Genomic DNA, 17,843 nt, shown 5'->3' with positions numbered 1-17,843 from the left:
TGCATACCTGTATAGACACAAAACTTGAGTTATCCTTTTTACATTTTAAGTTTGTTGAGGCCCCGGCCCCCTGGTTGAGAACCTTTGCTCTAAATTGAAGCAAACCCTGTTTTCTCATTCTGTCTGGATCTGCGCACATATTTACAAGTTCTCACTAATTCGTCTCAATGTTTCTCATAGTGGGTGGAAGATTTGCATGTTGCTAGGAAACCAGCAGCTATTCTCTGCTCCTGAGAAACGGGTCATTTTTATGATTTTCTATTTTTACTAATTTCAGCTGTATGAACACAACGGTGCACGTGCTAAAACATTCACCCAGCGGGATATCTTGCATTACACACATACATACACTTAACCTGCTTCCAGTCAAACGTGTGCCGGATGTGTGTGTGATTGCTGTGTCTCTGCAGATGTTTGACTGGATCATGCACAACAAAGGGCTGTTTCTGGCTGGATACACTGAGATCGGCAACAACCATCCTCACGCCATGGAGCTGCAGACCCAGCACAACCACTTCGCCATGAACTGCATGGTAAGATTTCAACTAGAATTTTCACAAAAGATCAGAAATGTCACTGCATCACTACATGCATCCTGTATCCTGTAATGCCCCCACAGCATTTCTTTTACTAACCGACCAAACTTGGATTTTTCTCTCATTTAAGCTGTGTAATGGCATACTGGTTTTAGTTTGTACAATGTAAGCACCAATTCTTTATTCAATGATGGTAAATCATCGTATAATCAGAGATGGAGCATAGAGCATGATCCACCTAAGTGCTTCCTGTTTGGATGGCTGCCCACCAGCTGTGGGCCCTGTTAGGGGCATCCTTTAAAAAGCCCCATTACTGTAGAGAGAAGTATTGATCACTTCCTGTTTAAAGAGGCAGAAAGAGGATGTAGGCATATTGAGCTCTGACAAGTCTTCAGATGTTGATTTGAAAGTTTAATGATAGCATTAATTTACTTTTTATCTTATAAGCCATTATAAGGTATGATAAGAACCTTTTGGTTAATGTTTCATCACTGATTTTTTTTTTCCTCCTCATATCAGTACCTTTCAAAAGTTTGAGGTCTGTAGGATATTTGTTTCTTTAAAAGGAGCCTCTAATGCTCTCCAAGGTTGCATTTATTTTATTAAAAGAACAGTTAAATTATAATATTGTGAAATATTATTACAATTTTAAACACCTGTTTTTAAAATGCAGTTTATTCCTGTAATAATAAAGCTGAAATTTCTACAGTCCACTCTTCAGTGTCACATGATCCTTCAGAAATCACTCTAATATGCTGATTTGATGCTCAAGAAACATTTCTTATTATTATCAATGTTGAAAACAGTTGTGCTGCTTAGTTTTTTGGTGGAAACCGTCATGTTTATGCCACTTTTGCCTTTACTGTCAATGGCTGAATTGAAGTAAAACTTTATTTAAAAAAATCAAACTTTTAACTGGTAGAGTTATCTGTAACGTCCCAGTGTCACTTTATTGATAATAAGGGTTACTTAAGAGAAAACAGAGACAAGGAAACAAAGGCAAGTTCATTTTCAATAAGTAGTTTTTGAATTTTGATATTCATGTTCAGACTTACGTTGTGCTTTGTTATTGATCAGGAAGTATTTAGACTTGCACACTACTGATCTTCTCCTGATGGTTGACTTGCATATTAAACAGACAAGAATCTGCTGGGATGTGTAGTGTTGTGGTTTGTGAACAATCCATTCAGTTTTCAAAATGTGATATTGTGAAAGAACATCAGTTTGAATCAGTGTTGCACTGATGATAAAACTCTGGTTGATACTATGAAGTTTTATGTTATAGCCAATAAACAATAAATGTTTTTCTGTCTCCCGCAGAATGTTTACGTAAACATAAACCGCATCATGTCGGTGGGCAACCGTCTGCTGGAGGCGGGCCACTATGCGTCCCAGCAGATCAAACAGATCTCAGGTCAGCTGGAGCAGGAGTGGAAAGCCTTTGCTGCTGCGCTGGACGAGAGGAGCGCCCTGCTGGAGATGTCTGCCACTTTCCACCAGAAATGCGACCAGGTTAGAGAGAACGCTTGCAACATCTTTGTATGTGTGAGAGTGGATTTCAATGGATTCCACATGCTGTTAAAAGTGAGTGATAATCAGACCTAGGCTTTGATTCATTTAGAATAACCAATGAATCATCAGCAAGAAATCCAAAGACAAGATCATTTCAGAAAAGAGAATGCAAGATCGGTCTTAAGACCTCGTGAACTGCCTACCACCTACATAGGCAGCTGCCTTCTAAGGTCTTGAAACCTCTCATAAGGCTTTTAATAGATGACAGCTTGATACGCAAACTTACAACTGATTTTATAGGAGTTTGATGGCAGCATGTTGCTAAGCTAACATCACAATACTCATATAAGCTTAAAATGCACAAATATTGAGTGAAAAACAATTATTCTGAGCAGTTTTATAGTTTTTTTTTTTAATAATCAAGTTTATTTCTTTACTAAGCCCTTTATCTGGATTGTCAATATTCACTAGTCCTTTCTGAAAGTGAACACTCATTTCAAAATGTGGGAAAAGCATATTTGAGAGACTGCTGTAGAAAGGACCGGTAAGCTTGCTTTTCCTAATAAAATATTCCTCTCACACATGCAGTGTTTTCATAGAGGGGCTTTATCGACAACAAGCTCCCTTCCAGAGATTTCTTTTTCTTTTTCTTTAAAAAAAAGTGAAAAAAGTGTGAAAAAGGCATCACCACAGCTGCCAATCACAAGGCTGTCTGGTTTCGGCTGTCCTCATGCATGAGATTCTGTTTGAGCTGAACCAGACTCTCAGCCCTGTCCTGCTCTTCATCTCTGAGGAAGCGTGAGATGAGATGAAAGACGATTTGATTTGAATTGATATTCGGAGTGCGGCATATGAACCATGTCTCCTGCATTTGCCCTTATTAGTTTTATTTCATTCGATTTCTTTTGATGTCAGAGGTCTGTATGGACATAATTTACTGGAATATACAATCATATATGCACCTAATGTGCAACATTGTGATGAGAGTTATGAGATGTTCAATTTAGAACTTGCTTTTATTTTAAAGTGAATTTTTAAAGTACATTCTGTTTTAAGGTCTTTGAATGAATTTTAATGAAGATCTTGGATAAAATCATGTTCTGAAATCACTTTGTATGTCTAAGTGCACTTTAGATGGAAAAACAAACTGTTCAGAACTTCTTCAAAGTTAGTGTAGAATGGTTACATTGCAAAGCTTTGAAGATTAAACCAAATAAGTTGGTTTGATCTAGTTCTTGGCACTAACAGATCTAGTCCATTACCTTATTGCTGTTCATTACTGTTTCTTTTATTATAAGGGGCTTGATATTATTGTTATTGTGTTGTTGTAAGTGTGTGTGTATTTGTGTCTCTCTGCAGTACATGAGCAATGTGGACTCTTGGTGTAAAGCATGCGGGGAGGTGGATCTGCCCTCTGAGCTACAGGACCTAGAAGATGCCATCCACCATCACCAAGGCCTGTATGAGCAGATCACCGCTGCCTACTCTGAGGTACTGAGCCGTGTGTCTCGAAATCACTAAATTGCCAGGCACGTTTGAAAAACCATTTAAGGGTACTGATCCCAAAGTAAATGGTACTTGCACATTATAGCAATTACAGGCACATCTAAAGTGGCAATTGTAGCTAATTATATTTATTATAAAACTCAGTGCTGTGAAGAGTTACAATGCATGTGACAATACAACTTCATTTAGTCTATTAGGGTTGTGCAATTGTTTTCTCATCATTGTCCCACTCTTTCCCAGGTGAGCCAAGATGGAAAAGCCTTATTGGACAAACTTCAGCGCCCCTTGACCCCTGGCAGCGCTGATTCACTGACGGCTTCTGCCAATTACTCCAAAGCGGTGCACCATGTTTTGGACATTATCCATGAGGTTCTGCATCACCAGAGGCAGCTGGAGAACATCTGGCAGCACCGTAAGGTCCGGCTGCACCAACGTCTGCAGCTGTGTGTATTCCAGCAAGACGTTCAGCAGGTAAAACACACACACACACACACATATTAATTCACCTGAAAATACCCCACTAGATCCACGTGGGTCCAAGTGTGGTACTGAGAACTACACCTGGCATTTCATAATACCCTTGGGGGATGATTTAAAAAGCATCAAGATGATACAATGGGATGGAAGGATGTGAGAGGGACATACAAAGGAAAGGAAGTAGAGTCTACATAAATAGCTGAAAGGACTCCATAGGCAACTGAGCCGAGTTACCAAAGTAACTGTTATAATTTTTGTTGTCCCTTACATAAAATTTTAGTTGTCAGTATCAGTGAGATATCCTGATTTTCTATACTAATTTTGATACACACACACACACACACAATTTTTTTTTTTTGTCAAAGTATTTTTATTATTTTATTAAAAAAAAAGATATACTATTGCACATAGCTTTCAAATTAAAAAAATTAAGATTTTCCATGTTCCATTATTTAATGAATTTGAATATTAATTAAAATCACAAATAATAATAATAAAAAAAAATTCAATATAAAATAATATAAAAATGTTTATATATTTTTTTTACTAATATAATAATATAAAGAAATTATGATTATAATTATAATATAATTGATTTAAAAATTCTAAATAATAATATTTTAAATATTTTATATATATATATATATATATATATATATATATATATATATATAAATATTATTATTATTATTTTTTTTTTTTTCTGTTTGATTAATATTAATGATGTAAAATGGCACATAATTTGACAATTTGTGTCCTTTGTAAAGTGTTAACTATTGATAGTAAAGGAAGACTGGTATAGTTACTTTTTATTTCAGCGTAGACTTGGTACTAAAGTACCAGTACTTTTTAAACCTCTCAGTGTACTGAAAAGTGCAGACATTTTTTTGTTTTCTTTTTTGGAGATTTTCACATTCATACTTCTGGGCAGGCTTTAGTTCAGCATGTAATTACTGTTACCACTGCCTCTTTAATACAGGAGAGAAAACACCACCGCAACATCTTGGCTTAACTTTTCTGGGATTATATTTGTTTACACACAAACAGAAATAGTCACACATAATTTAAAGTCAAGGATAAGCCTCTGTCATAGCGTTATACTAGGCATCTCTCTATTGTACACTGTGTTCAGAGGTTCAGGGCCAGTTTATTGGTGCAGAGATTGTGGTTTTCTGCAGCGAGGTGTTCGACCGAGAGAATGCAGAATGGCTGATTATGTGGCTGAGGGAAAGTGTTGCCATGGAAACCACTATTCGGGTGCTGGGGATGCGATGAACTGCAGAGAGGGGGAGCTACACTGTGAACGACACCTATATGCATAATTTTTTCTGTCTTGGAACCTGCAGTATCACCTGTCATGGTACCTTGATTTGACTCCCATTATCTGACAGGACACATTCTCACCTAGAGAAGGACTGGAAAGCTCTGCTGCTGTCTCGCATATTAATTTCATTTTTTTCCTCTTGTGTGCATTGTGTGTGAGTAGGTTCTTGACTGGATTGAGAACCACGGTGAGGCGTTTCTCAGCAAACACACAGGAGTGGGGAAATCTCTACATCGCGCTCGAGCCCTGCAGAAGCGCCATGAAGACTTTGAGGAAGTTGCTCAGGTTCGCCACTCTAAAATCTCCCCTTCCCTTCAAGATTCTCTTTAGTCTTTCAATTAAGTCAAAAGCACAGCTAATAATGAGTCACTAAACATAAAATAACATGCATAACAAGGTCTTTCCCAACTATCCATTTTTAACAGTGCTGGGTAGATTACTTACAAATTATAGCATGTTATTGATTACAAATTACATGATGAAAATTTTAGTTAGTCATGTAATCTATTAGATGACTCATTTTAGGTAATGCATTCTGACTACTTAGATTACTGTTTTATTACTCGTTTATCACAGTTTTGAATAGGAATATTTTATTGATTACAAAAATACAAAGAGAAGGAAAATAGTAGAGTGCAAGTGCAACATAGAGTGCATTAAACATGGGGTTTGTGAAGGAACTGCAGGGTTTTGTGAATAGTTGAAAATAGTTCAGTTAAATTATAAAAAGTGCATCATAAAAAAACTAAGTCCTTTCAATATAAAAAACAATATTTGAACACTAAACTAAACTACTTTTGTTTGTGTACCTGCATGTCAGTGTGACCATTAACCAACATCAGAGAACTGGGAAAATAAATGATTAAAATATAAACTTCCAGTAAGTTTCTTTCTTATGTTGAACACAAAAGAAGATATTTTGAAAGAACCAAACAGTTGTTGGTCCTCATTGACTTCTATAGAAGGGAAAGAAATACTGTAGAAGTCAATGGGGACCAACAACTGTTTGATTACCAGCATTCTTCAAAATATCTTCTTTTATGTCCAACAGAAAAAAGAAAATCATACAGGTTTGGAATGACATGAGGGTAGATGAGTAGTTAATGATAAAATGTTTATTTTTGGGTAAACTATCCCTTTATGTAATTCATTTAACATGAAGTTAGTTATAACTGATCACTGCTAGTAGACTAGTCCATGGGTTTTTTTTTTACTTTATGTAAATGATTTTATTTGTTCTACACAGTCATGTCGACTAGTGACAGAGATACTGGACTAATCAGGGCCAAAATGCATTGAAGCAAAATATTCTTACCGGTTGGCATGAGCATCATAATCATAGTCCACATATGTCTTCTCTTTATCAGAATACATACACAAATGCTGATAAGCTGCTTGAAGCTGCGGAGCAGCTGGCCCAGACAGGCGAGTGTGACCCGGAGGAGATCTATCAGGCCGCCCATCAGCTGGAGGACCGGATCCAGGACTTTGTCAGGCGTGTGGAGCAGCGAAAAGTCTTGCTGGACATGTCAGTGGCTTTCCACACCCATGTTAAGGAGGTAAGAACTAGGAATGGTTGAGCAGTTTCATCTAAATTTACAAAATAGTAACTGAGCAAGTAACTGAGCAATGTTCCTGGTTTTATGCATAATGTGGAGGGTTTTTTTGCAACTACTGTGATTTTTGTGCCTCAAAATGATGTAGATATTTAGCATGCTTGTTTATTTATTTATTATCTTGACCATGAGAATGTCAAGTAAAAAAAAAATTTAGTTTTAGTCATTCAACCCAGTTATGAAAGCATGTAGTTATTACACATTTGCACCAGAACCAGATACATTAAAGAAATTAGAAACTAAATTAAATATGAGATGAATGTGCAAAATATGCTAAATTAATGTGCAATTGAAGTAATAAAATAGAGCTCTCTGAGCAAAGTAAAAAATGATTAATGCATGTGTCTTGTGTGCATAGCTGTGGACGTGGCTGGAGGAGTTGCAGAAGGAATTGTTGGATGATGTGTATGCCGAGTCGGTGGAGGCCGTTCAGGACCTGATCAAGCGTTTCGGGCAGCAGCAGCAGACCACACTGCAATTCACTGTTAATGTCATCAAAGAGGGAGAAGATCTCATTCAACAACTCAGGTGTCCTTCCCTTTCATGTCTCCTCCTGCAACAAATCCTTTAATGTTTTGGTGTGTACCTCAAGTTTGAGTCCATTGAAGTGTGGTTTGTTACAATAGTGTAAAAGCCATCTTTTGAAATCTTACACACACCAAGGAGCCAATTAGGGGGTTTTAAGTTTGCAGTCTGAAGCCTAGTCCTTCCACCAAATAATACACAGACTTATCTTCAGCGGTTCCTTACAAACAACAGAACCAGTGTAGTGCTTCTTACTAACAAATAACTCTTATGAACTAATTCTTTTTAGTGAATCAGTCCAAGATGCTTAGATATATGCTGAGCGCATGTTCGTTTCAGTCTAACAACTCATTTATTGCATTGTTCAAAGTAATTCTTCTCTGTGAGGGGTCTTAATCAAAAGTCTGTAACATACTTTGTTTAAAATTTCTCAGTGGTAGTGTAAAACAACACCCTTTTTACTTTGTCTAAAACAGCCCTGTTCACAGTGACCCGTTTCAGTGCATGCTAATGAGCTCTACTCACCCCACCCCTCTCTTCTACAGTCCTGGACGAACGGCTTGATGAGGACTTTAAAAAAAGCACTGGGTGGATTATCGTTGTAGGGTGGTTGTGTACACACACTGCCAACACATTTGTTTAAACACCATGTAAAAGTGAATTTTGTATCTGATGTCCCCTTTAATGGAATCCTCAAGTGGAATCGAAATTCTGTTCAGCATTGTGTTTGTACTTGAGCAAACCATTAGTCAACCTCACTTGACCAAACCTTTGGATGGTTCAAGCTCTTATTTGGCCCCATCTGCCATCATCCACTTTGCATTTGGTATACTGTGCTCTCTTTACTTCTCTGTAACTTGGTGAGTGACTTTACAGCTGTAAAGTTGCATCATTTGGCTGAGACTTGATGCCCAGTGCTAGCGCTGGCGGTCAGTCACGAGTATAATCTGCATGTGGGAAGGGCTGCAGCAGAAGAGGAACGTGAAGGCTGAGATTCAGTAAAGCTGGATGCTTCAACAGAAAGTTAAGCAGGAGAAGGAGAGAGCACCAGAGGCTGTTTGGAGTGGAGTCTCTCAGCCCCCTCAGGGCAAACTCACTGCTCTGCTTCCAGCCGCCCTCACGTGTTCAGCTCTGCCACATTTCATCAGTACAACTCTGAATCCCTGACTACCAGCACTACTGCAGTGGGCTGCACAATACTGCAAAATAACAAGATATTCAGGGCTCGAGGAATGGTTTCATGCGTCTCAAATGACTTATTTTCATTACATAATGTAATTTTATGATAATGGGTTTAGAGTTTTGAGGAAACATATTTGCATGTTTTGAATATGCAGTATATTTGGAGTTTGATTGACATGAGCCAGAAAAGAGTGGTTTAACCACAAAACACAAAAGAGGAAAGATATTTCTGCCTAAAAGAAAAGAAAAGAAAAAATTGACATTAAAGATGGATTTTATTATATATATAGTATTAAATAAAATATACATTTGATTAAATATTCTGTTTTGTTATATAAGAAATTATATGAAATAGTAAATTTTATTTTAACTTGTCCAATTAATCGTAAAGAAATTAAATATAGTTAAGTCATATGCTGATAAATTAACAGTTTAGTTTTAGATATTTGTATGAATGATTAATTGAAATTCATTCAACTTATCAGCATATCGCTTAATTAGATTTAGTTTCATTAGTTGAGCCACATGCACCTGTTATTAATTTAGCATTTAAAAAAATATAATTTATTTATTTATTTATTATTAATTATACTTAATTATATTAATACATATTATGTTTTTTTTATTATATGTAATATAATATTTAGTAATAATCATAGTTTACATGAATTATACATTTAACGTTATGTAGAAAATAATGTAGGAATATATATAAAATATGATGTTTAACATTTAATATAAACCTGTAAATGTTGATTAACTGGCTAATTGAAATTAATTGTATATAATGTTTGTTTTTTGTTTTATATATGAAATTATATTATAACATTTATTTCATATATTCAACTTTTCAACTTCTTTTTGTATAATAACTAATGCAGTTTGACTTGTTAGTTTAACAGTCACACTGCATTTCTTGTAGTTTAAGTTTTTTTTTTATAAAGTAAAGCAGATGAAGACATGTGGCTTAATTCTCCTCCTCCTCCGCTTGCAAATTGCTCTCTCTATACATGTGATTTTGAGGATGGCTATCCCTCCATGTGCACTGTCTCTCTCTCGCTCTGCTATTCTCTCTTCCTCTAGTGTCTTACATAATCCTGCTTTCATAACCGCCCAGTTAAGTATGCAGAGGTAATACTTAAACCCCAAGAGCCCAGAGGTACAAACAGAAAGGTCCCCAGCACACACCAACACACAGAATGCCTTCACCGCAGAGACATTACACACTTACACAAGCTCTCCAACTCACACACAAGAGATATCCGGATCTCAGCATCACACTCGGTTACTCACATTACAGACGTAAGACTGTCATCATAGTATTTGTGTCTAATCTGATCTCAAACCCCTGCTTGTGTTGCCGTTGTGAATCTGTTATGAAAGTGTTAATTATTCTGTTATTCCGTATGAAGTCCACTCAGTCACGCAAGCCTTGCAGTATGATAAAAGCACATCACCATGGGAACAGACTTTCCGCAGCGATCCAGCATTGAAGCATCAAGTAAAGCGAGGGCCTTTATTACCCCGGAAACTGATTTTACTTTATTACGCCATTTGTTTTTAATCCACTTGTATCCTTTCAGACGGGATGAAAGAACTCTTCCGTCTTTTTCTATCCCTTACAGACTAATTTGAAACTGTTGCTTCCTTGTACCCCCCCCCACCCAACCCTCTTGTACAAATATTACTAAAGCTGTCCCTGATAATTAACCTTTTTAATGAAAAGAGGATAATGTTGCATATTTTACATATTATCTTTCCAATGGGCTTGTAATCCTCTCTCCCATTCGCAGATAACGCTTTTAGGACCGTATAATTTCAATTTTTGAATGAATTTTTAATCTCATTAGTGCTGGCTTTTTGTTTTATTACATTTAAATTTCAAGCCCGAAGTCACATCCTCTTTCGCGCCTTAATATTTGCCAGTTTTCGTTAGTTTTAGGTTCAATATTCTGCTGATCATTTACTTATATCCCACGGAGATTAGAGCCCATTAGTCCCTTTTCCACCAGCAATGCAGAAGTGTTCTGCTGCACTTTATTTTTGAAAATTCCTAACATTCCTAACATTTATTACAGCTTTGACTTTCCCAAAGGACATTATTGTAAGAAGTAAATGTGTTTCTTCCTGTATCCCTTGCACACACCAAACAAATGTACATTTGTTGTAACGTCTTCCTGCAGAGACTCGGCCATCTCCAGCAATAAGACCCCTCACAACAGCTCCATCAACCACATCGAGAGCGTCCTGCAGCAGCTGGATGAGGCTCAGGCTCAGATGGAGGAGCTCTTCCAGGAGAGGAAGATCAAACTGGAGCTTTTCCTTCAGCTCAGGATCTTTGAGAGGGATGCCATTGATGTGAGTTCACTGTATGCTTGATCAAGTGTCTGTGGGGGGAAATAGCGGCCTGTTCTTTTCTGTTCCACAGAAGTCGTCGTCTTACAGGTTTGGAAATAACGAGAGTAAATAATGACAGAATCTTCATTTTGAGTGGGCTGTTCCTTAAACTAGGGCAATATTCCCATCAGCACACAGTTTACGTCTCCCTGATGTCAAATATGATTTACTAGCAATTAATAAGCAGCAGTCTTCAAGGATGATCTGCACCCAAAAGTAATTACTCTCTTTCTCCAGTTTGCACGCTTTACAGAAGCACACACTCAGAGAGAGTTTATAAAGTGATGGAGGAAGTTACACACACATTGCCCTAAACATATAAGAGCAAGTCAGGGCAGGGCGCTTTGTTTCTTGTCCGGGGTGATCTCGCATTAGTAATGGCATCGGTGACTCTCAGACTGCGCTCATGTGTTCTCTCATATTTTTCAGATTATCTCAGATCTGGACTCGTGGAATGAGGAGCTGTCACAGCAGATGAATGACTTCGACACAGAGGACCTGACGCTGGCCGAGCAGAGACTGCAGCACCACGCTGATAAAGCCCTGACCATGAACAACCTCGCCTTCCACGTCATCCACCAGGGCCAGGAACTGCTGCAGTACGTCAACGAGGTGCAGGCGTCTGGTGAGTCAAATGTGCCAATATGGGCTTTTGATTATATATTCATAATAGCTACTTTCACTTCGAGTTTGGGGTTAGTATTTATTTATTTATTTTTTTTGGTATGAAATTAATACTTTAATTCAACAAGGATGGATAACATTTATTGAAAGTGACATTTGTAATGTTACAAAATATTTTCATTTCATATAAATGCTGTTCTTTCACACTTTATATTCAATAAAGAATCCTGGAAAAAAAAATCATGTTTTCCCTCAAAATATTAAGCAGCACAACTGTTTTTAACATTGATCTTACTAAGAAATGTTACTTGTGCACCAAATCTGCATAATAGAATGATTTCTGAAGGATCATGTGACACTGAGGACTGGAGTAATTACTGCTAAAAAATCAGCTTTACCGTCACATGAATAATTTTTAAAATATTTTAACATTAAAATCTGTTCTTTTATTTTGTAATCTTATTTTGCAATATTTCTTTTTTTTTTTACTGTTTATTTTCATCTGATAAATCCAGACTTGGTGAACAGCTTACATTCTCAATTAACAGTGTTGTTTTTGTTCATCGTTTTGAACCTACTCTCAGTCTATGAAGCAGATAAGTATTGAGAAGTCCAAATCAAAGCATTGTGTTGAGGTACAAATAGAGAAAACTGAACTAATATGTACCAAAATAATAAATATGTGACCCTGGACCACAAAACCATAATTTAAGATAAATTGAGATTTATACATCATGAGAGCTCAATAAATAAGCTTTCCGTTGATGTATGGTTTGTTAGGATAGAACAATATTTGGCTGAGATACAACTATATGAAAATCTGGAATCTGAGGGGGCAAAAAAATCTAAATATTATGAAAATCACTTTTAAAGTTGTCCAAATGAAGTCCTTAGCAATGCATATCACTAATCAAAAATTAAGTTTTGATATATTTACAGTAGGAAATTTACAAAATATCTTCATGGAACATGATCTTTACGGAACATCCGAATGATTTTTGGCATAAAAGAAAATTTGATAATTTTGACCCATACAATGTATTGTTGGCTATTGCTACAAATGTACCCCAGTGACTTAAGACTGGTTTTGTGTTCCCGGTTCACATATATATTTATATAGAAGTCTTACAGTTTAGACCAGTACACCTACATCCTCAGCTAGTGCTCAGATCTTGGAGCTCAGACTGGCATAAAGGAGACATCTCACATAAATGATGCTATAGTTCACAGAGCTTTAGTGCAGTATGCATATATATTAGGTTATGTTAGATTATATTTCCGACTGAGCTTGTTCACTGAATTCGGTCTCTCCACAGACATGAGGACTGAGTGGGTGTTTGGGGTGGTCTCTGGGGCAGATTGGAGATGTAGATGTTGGATTGTTATCTTGCTCTCACTGTCATAGGAAATGACGACATCATCTGTAGCACTTCAGTCCTGAAACAAGATTTTGCAGTCCAGCAGTTTCACGATTGTTGTTTGTGAATAACATGAGAGCTGAGAATTTGGCATTTCTTCATGTTTTCCAGGTGTCGAGTTGCTGTGTGACCGTGACGTGGATATGGCCACCCGTGTACAGGATCTGCTGGAGTTTCTCCATGAGAAGCAACAAGAGCTGGACGTGGCCGCAGAGCAGCACCGCAGACACCTGGAGCAGTGTGTGCAACTGCGCCACCTACAGGCTGAAGTCAAACAAGTAATGCACAGGCTACATTACTACATACTGCTCTATATATACTTTATTCACGGTAAATAGCAATTTGTGTTTGTTAATCTCTTCACTTGATGCAGGTTCTGGGTTGGATCCGTAATGGCGAGTCAATGCTGAATGCAGGTCTGATTACGGCCAGTTCACTTCAAGAAGCTGAGCAGCTGCAGAGAGAGCATGAGCAGTTCCAGCATGCTATCGAGGTCAGTGCTCCTCATATTTTGGTTCAGATCTTTTCAACATTTCCTTGCCTTTTTCTCACAATAGACTCATTACTGTAATTATAATAGCTCAAACCATAATTATTGTCAACATGTATTAGCGCTAGCGTACCCCCACATATGCACATAGATGTTTTTTCAAATAAGGGCAATTTTACCTGTGGGCTGCAAACATAAACTCAGTTTTCACTCTAATTACTTTTTAATTTGCACACTAATAATGACCAACAGTGAAGTCTTTTTGCCTTTTTTTCTGAACCAACAATATAATTTCCACCATGTCAATTTATGTACCAACATTCTTTGGTGCAAATAATATTTGATACATGTCTGAAATAAAAGAGCTGTCTCCTTTGTCTTGCTAAGTATTATTTTATACCTAGAACTTATTAAATCTTTTTTTTTTTTTTTAACAATTAATGGCTTGTTTGGAAATGACACATAAGGAGATTCTGTGATATTTAAAGTGACCCCTTTTCTTTGTTTTTTTTTTTTTTTTAAATCCCATATTTCATATTTCTCAAGCTCACTCACACTGTTGTTCTGGAACAAGTAATAATAGTAAATTAAAATCTATACCATTCAACAGTGCACACTAAAATGATCTCAAGTGACTGTAAATACCTTTATAATATTACAAAGGATTTCTGTTTCAAATAAAAGCTGTTCTTTTGAACTTCCTATTTATTAAAGAATCCTGAAATAAATATATATAAATCATAGTTTCTATATTAAGCAGCATAACAATGTTAATAAAAAGAAATGTTTCTTGAGCATCAAATCAGCATATTAGAATGATTTCTGAATGAACGTGTGACACTGAAGACTGGAAAAGTCACTTTTGCCATCACAGAATTAAATTACCTTAAATTACTGTATTTTTGATCAAATAAGTGCCTTGGTGAGACCCCATATTTTTATATGCAGTAAAGTGTATTTGAAAAATATCAAAAATAACTGAAGGCATGGTGTAAGTTTTAATGTGACCTTAATATACAAGTTAAAATCTTATTTAATAAAAAATCAACCACTTAAACCTAAACATGTCGTTGAAGAAACATGCAAACAGCAATATTAAACCTTATAATGTCTGAACATATTGATTGATGCTTTAGTTGGCCATTTATCTGCAGCTGTAGCTCATAGATGATCCTGACAAGGCCTCTGTCTTATGTGCTCCTGCTTAGACAGTCTGTTTGCTCTCCGCTTCCCCTCCTTTAATGAAGAACCAGGATAACATCAGATCCGCTGTCACTGTATCACAATTGGGAACCTGAACGCACAAAGACAGCCTCTCAAAAGAGCCTTCTCATTTCCTCCTACCTTCAGACTCCTGTTCTTGCCGTTTCTGTACTGAATACTGAGGGATGCTCTGTTTTTCAAGATAGAATCTGTAAACCACACTTTGTGGACGAATAATGAACTATCAGTCGTATCTCATCCTCTGTTGTCTTCAGCCATCTGACTCCTGTCCCTCTATCTTTTTTTAATCATTGTCCATTCAGGCCTACTGTTTTATTCCTTGTCTTTGTGTGTCTTATCTGACACGTTTTCTCTTCCTCTCAATAGAAAACCCATCAAAGTGCCCTACAGGTCCAGCAGAAAGCAGAGGTCCTGCTGCAGGCTAATCACTACGACATGGACATGATCCGAGACTGTGCTGAGAACGTGGCTTCCCACTGGCAACAGCTCATGCTGAAGATGGAAGACCGGCTCAAGCTGGTCAACGCATCTGTGGCCTTCTATAAGACCTCCGAACAGGTCTGTAGTAGGGTTTGTGTGACTGATGTTGTGTCACAAGTTGTTGTCACGTCATAGCCATGCATTTAAGCGTAGCTTGAACAATATTCATTGACCACTCACATCCAGGTCTTTTTAATTCATACTGTAATAAGATTAAAAGGCCAACAGGCAGTTGAAGGCTCATCTTCCTGTCCATGCTGTAGGTGTGCAGTGTGTTGGAGAGTCTAGAGCAGGAGTACAAGCGGGAGGAGGACTGGTGTGGAGGAGCGGACAAACTCGGGCCCAACTGTGAAACCGACCACGTCACCCCCATGATCAGCAAGCATCTGGAGCAGAAAGAGGCCTTCCTTAAGGTAACGTGTCCAAAGCCAGAGGGCTTTGATGTTTCAGAACCGTCTGAATCGATCTCTTACGGAATCATCAAGTCAGGCAGTGAGTAAAACAATCAGGTGGTATCTAGATACTTAACACAGAGTACAAACAGCGTTAGTTGAAGTAAATATTCACCTGCAAACAGAAATCTACTTTTTGAGAGGTAACTTTGAGAAGATTCACCTACAACTGTGTCATTTGAATAAGCAGCCATACAGACAAAAAATGTTTCTTCATGTGTTTTTCTATGTAAGCGGCATAGAATAGCGGCAATATAGCCTTTCCTTGGTTACCACTGTAAACAAAGCAGCACTGTGCTTATGAACACTACTTTAATACGCATTATACAGAGACAAGATGAACATGCGGAAGATAGGGATGTAACGATTCAATCTGGTCAAGTTGTGATAGAATTAGGTATGTTGATTTTTAGTTTAGATTTTCTCACATTTTTTTTCTTTTTACAAAATGAGATTTAAGACAAAGTATAAATGAAAAGGTGTCCTTTTATAATAAATAATAATAGCAATAGCTTGGATAAAATGCTGCATGTTTCTTTGTGAAATTAAATATGTGACTATGGACCACAAAACCAGTCATAAGGGTAATTTTTTTTTTATTGAGATTTATACATCATCTGAAAGCTGAATAAATAAGCTATGGTTTGTTAGGATAGGACAATATTTGGCTGAGATACAACTATTTAAAAAATCTGGAATCTGAGGGTGCAAAAAAAATCTAAATATTGAGAAAATCGCCTTTATAGTTGTCAAAATGAAGTTCTTAGCAATGCATATTACTAATCAAAAATTAAGTTTTGATATAATTATGGTAGGACATTTGCAAAATATCTTCATGGAACATGATCTTTACATAATATCCTAATTATTTTTGGCATTAAAGAAAAATTTATAATTTTGACCCATACAGTGTATTTTTGGCTATTGCTACAAATATACCCCAGTGACTTAAGACTGGTTTTGAGGTCCAGGGTCACATATGTCAAATAACTTGAGCTTGAGCTTTGTGAAACTATATATACAACACATCTGCATGAAACAAAAACAGCAGATGTTCTGAAGGAAAACACAACTTCACTCTCTGCCAGCAGGTGGCGCTTATGGAACAGCAGTAATATAGCCTTTCCTTGGTTACTGCTGTAAACAAAGCAGCGCTGCTCTTATGAACACTACTTCAATATGCATCATACAGAGGCAAGATGAAAAGAAAATAGCATCTAAACTTTTCAAAAGACAGTCAGTTCCCCTCAGAGATACATTCACATAAACTCCTACTCCCGATTGTATTGTGATTTGTTTAGCATGTCAGCCGATTTTAATCGTCACGTATTTGTATCAAACGGCTCACGGTGCATTGTTACATCCCTAGCAGTAGATGGACATTCAACTGTTATTTTGTTTAAAATCATGTTTAAAATGTGTAAGACTTGTACTGTTGTTGTTTCTGCTAGTTTGGTCTAAAGAATCTCAAGTCTTACATAAGTGTGTAATAGTTACACAAATAGCAGACATACTCTAGCAGAAATAAAACTTGAATTTTTAACATTAGCATTTACTGAATTTTTGGCGTTGATTTTGCAACAACCATTTTGACAGTGTTTGTGTAATTTCTTCGTTGCTATCTCTGTTGCAGGCATGCACGTTGGCCAGACGGAATGCTGACGTGTTTCTGAAATACATGCACAGAAACAGTGTCAGCATGCCGGGGATGCTGAGTCACGTCAAAGCACCAGAGCAGCAGGTCAAAAGTGAGTTCTGGCCACAGCTTGACGTCAAAACGGTCCTGATTGTTAAAGGATGATATACAGACTGTGTATTATGCTGCTAATGAAACAGCTATGTAATAAATATATTAAGAAATGGACAGGAAATATAAATTTTAGTGTTAACGAGCTGGTTTTGTGAGAAGTAGGAGGCTTTGGACATGACTGGGTTAGCATTCAATCATACAGTTTAGCGGACTTTATGCAAAAATATATAAACTGTAGAGTACCACAACTGACCAATCAAGCATTCCAGAGAGACGTATAATAAACACATGGAGCCCCTCTTATGTCCCTGTCCTATTTCAAATCCTGTT

The 17,843-nt window shown here is 37.0% G+C and overlaps 1 protein-coding gene across 9 annotated transcripts in view; it reads left to right on the top strand.

Moving 5' to 3' along the window:
* Positions 1-17,843, top strand: part of trioa (trio Rho guanine nucleotide exchange factor a) — a 95,421-nt gene that overhangs the window by 54,135 nt on the left and 23,443 nt on the right. For all 9 annotated transcript variants that reach the window (XM_042745967.1, XM_042745962.1, XM_042745960.1 and 6 more), the window contains 14 exons: positions 411-533; positions 1,857-2,048; positions 3,408-3,539; positions 3,795-4,025; positions 5,518-5,640; positions 6,723-6,914; positions 7,330-7,499; positions 10,862-11,036; positions 11,505-11,700; positions 13,229-13,395; positions 13,491-13,610; positions 15,198-15,389; positions 15,575-15,724; positions 17,397-17,511. In XM_042745967.1, coding sequence (XP_042601901.1) covers positions 411-533; positions 1,857-2,048; positions 3,408-3,539; positions 3,795-4,025; positions 5,518-5,640; positions 6,723-6,914; positions 7,330-7,499; positions 10,862-11,036; positions 11,505-11,700; positions 13,229-13,395; positions 13,491-13,610; positions 15,198-15,389; positions 15,575-15,724; positions 17,397-17,511 — 2,278 coding nt within the window. The remainder of the gene's footprint in view (positions 1-410; positions 534-1,856; positions 2,049-3,407; positions 3,540-3,794; positions 4,026-5,517; positions 5,641-6,722; positions 6,915-7,329; positions 7,500-10,861; positions 11,037-11,504; positions 11,701-13,228; positions 13,396-13,490; positions 13,611-15,197; positions 15,390-15,574; positions 15,725-17,396; positions 17,512-17,843) is intronic.

This window comes from Cyprinus carpio, chromosome B19 (assembly GCF_018340385.1).
Source record: "Cyprinus carpio isolate SPL01 chromosome B19, ASM1834038v1, whole genome shotgun sequence".
In the NCBI taxonomy this organism is placed as follows: domain Eukaryota; kingdom Metazoa; phylum Chordata; class Actinopteri; order Cypriniformes; family Cyprinidae; genus Cyprinus; species Cyprinus carpio.
Note: the sequence above shows the minus strand (reverse complement) of the source record. Positions and strands in the feature narration are given on the sequence as shown.